The following is a 2351-nucleotide window of genomic DNA, read 5'->3' on the forward strand; positions in this document are numbered from 1 at the left end:
ATTCCTGGACCCTCAGAGTAAAACTCAGTTCTATAGAAAGTTGAACTCTCACCAGTTTACCATAATCCATGCATTTTCCTGATATTATTTTATAGTTTCTGTTCTCTGGTTTTTGTTATTCATTTTTAGAGTTATTTAATCTACCTAAAAATACCTCTGAACAAGAGATAATAATAATTGTAGGTACCTCATAAAGTTGTTGGCAGGATTAAATGAGCCAATAGATAGAAAATAATTAAAATAGTCCTGCAATATAATTGCTAAAAATCTTTATTTCATCTTCTGCTCTCCTCCTCTTATTACTTCTCCTCATTATTATCATACTTATTAATATCATAAAAATGCTGTATACAAATGGGTTTCTAATATTTTCAAATATTTACATGGATATTTATATTTTGCTTTCAAACTCTTGATTATTGTGAGAATTTGATTTGACAGAAATGCCAAGTAGAATCACATTTCCTAAGAACATTCATATCTAGTACCTGGTAAGAATGAATAGTTCCCAGGTCCACATCTATCCTGACACTTACATCATCAAACTAAATGCCTTAAGTCTCTTCCAAAGCTAACCACCCCTATTCAAAATCATACTCGTTCACCCAGATTTTCTACTTCATCCAAATACACGTGAATAAAATGCTTTAATTTTCAGAAAACTATGAAGCAATATTCAGCTTTATCAAATTTATTGAACACAACGTGGTGGAAATTTTAACATGGAAATAAAAAATGCATGTTTACCTATAATGAAGGAAAGAGGGTGTTGAGAGGATATGTATAATAGAAAGCATTTACTGTAACTTGATTTTTTAAAACCTTATTAATACTTTCATTTACCAGAGAAAAACATAACCTTTTGGATGGTGCCCTTAAAGGCTTGCTTCACTTGCTGGTTCCTCAGGGTGTATATAAACGGATTCATCATAGGAGCAATGGAGGTATTGAGAATAGCTACTCCTTTGGTCAACGACGCTCTTTCTTTTGCAGAGGGATTAGCATACATGAATATGCAGCTTCCATAGGAAATGGAAATGACAATCATGTGGGAGGAACATGTAGAAAATGCCTTTTTTCGCTGACTAGCAGAAGGAAGTTTCAAAATTGTCCTAATGATAAACATGTAGGATAGAATGATTAATGCCAAAGTGAAAAGCAGAATTACTATTGCAGAGTAAAAACCAATCGCTTCTAGGAGCCATGTGTCTGAGCAGGATAATTGCAATAGGGGGAAATAGTCACAAGCAAAGTGATCAATGACATTGGAGCCACAGTAATCTAACTGGAGAAAAAGAATAACGGGTGGGAAGATATTTAAGAACCCTGCCAACCAAGCACAAAAAACAAGCAATATGCAGACTCTCTTGTTCATGATGGTCATATAATGCAGGGGTTTACAGATGGCTACATAACGATCATAGGACATGGCTGTTAGAAGGTAAAATTCAGTTATACCCATAAAGATGAAGAAAAACAACTGAGCTGTACAACTATTGTATGAAATTGTTTTGTCTCTGGTGATAATGGTGGCCAGAAATCTAGGGATACAGACAGTAGTAAAGGTTATTTCTAATACAGAAAAGTTCCTGAGGAAGAAGTACATGGGGGTCTGTAGATGGGAGTCCACCAAGGTGAGAGTGATGATGGTCAAGTTTCCGGTGACACTTAATGTATACATGAGAATTAAAAAGAAAAAAATCACAATCTGAAACTCCGGGTCATCTGATAGCCCTAGAAGAATGAATTCTGTGGGTGCTGTGTAGTTTTTCATTGCAGATCTTTATTTTCCCCTTTAGAAGAGAAAATGTATGTTCCCCCTACAGAATGTTAAAAAAAAATTAAAACTGTTGAAGACAGGCATAACATTTTAAAAATATACATAATTCATGAATAATCTATACAATTTTAAGGATTCCCCATTAGCAACCCTCTGTGGTTTCCAATCTGCCTTTCATTCAAGTAACAAATAATATAAGAAGTGAAATATCAGTCTTTCTTCACTGAAAATACATTATTACAGGCCATGAATAAAAAATTATGACGCTAACATTTAAACAGAAGCCACTTCTTCTAATATTTCTTCAGAGCTAACCTTCCAGTTACTTAAATCAATCTGGAATGTAGAACAATCTAAATATAGAGTTTAAAAATTTACTGATGTTATTTAGTTCTATCTTGAAGTGTCATATTTTGAGAAACTCAGTCTCACATAGGTTAGGAGACTTTCATGAGGTTAAACAACTCGTCACTACAGTAAACCATCTCACTTTAGAAAACATAATGCATATCTATTCCTGGGATAGATAGTTTTGCTGGCATTGCCTCCTGGTATTACTTATGGGCTTGGT

At 34.1% G+C, this 2351-nt stretch overlaps 1 protein-coding gene across 1 annotated transcript; it reads right to left on the reverse strand.

Annotated features, from left to right (window-relative positions):
• Positions 1-835: 835 nt before the first annotated feature.
• Positions 836-1774, reverse strand: LOC117091054 (olfactory receptor 6C3-like). Its single transcript, XM_033223531.1, has one exon. It carries the CDS (start codon positions 1772-1774, stop codon positions 836-838), a length of 939 nt encoding a protein of 312 aa, XP_033079422.1.
• Between the last annotated feature and the right edge of the window lie 577 nt (positions 1775-2351).

Source organism: Trachypithecus francoisi, unplaced genomic scaffold (assembly GCF_009764315.1).
Source record: "Trachypithecus francoisi isolate TF-2019V2 unplaced genomic scaffold, Tfra_2.0 Lachesis_group11, whole genome shotgun sequence".
NCBI lineage: Eukaryota > Metazoa > Chordata > Mammalia > Primates > Cercopithecidae > Trachypithecus > Trachypithecus francoisi.

Bases quoted from the DNA above. Each gene is read 5' to 3' on its own strand.
- LOC117091054 (XM_033223531.1), bottom strand. From the start codon at position 1,774: ATGAAAAACTACACAGCACCCACAGAATTCATTCTTCTAGGGCTATCA.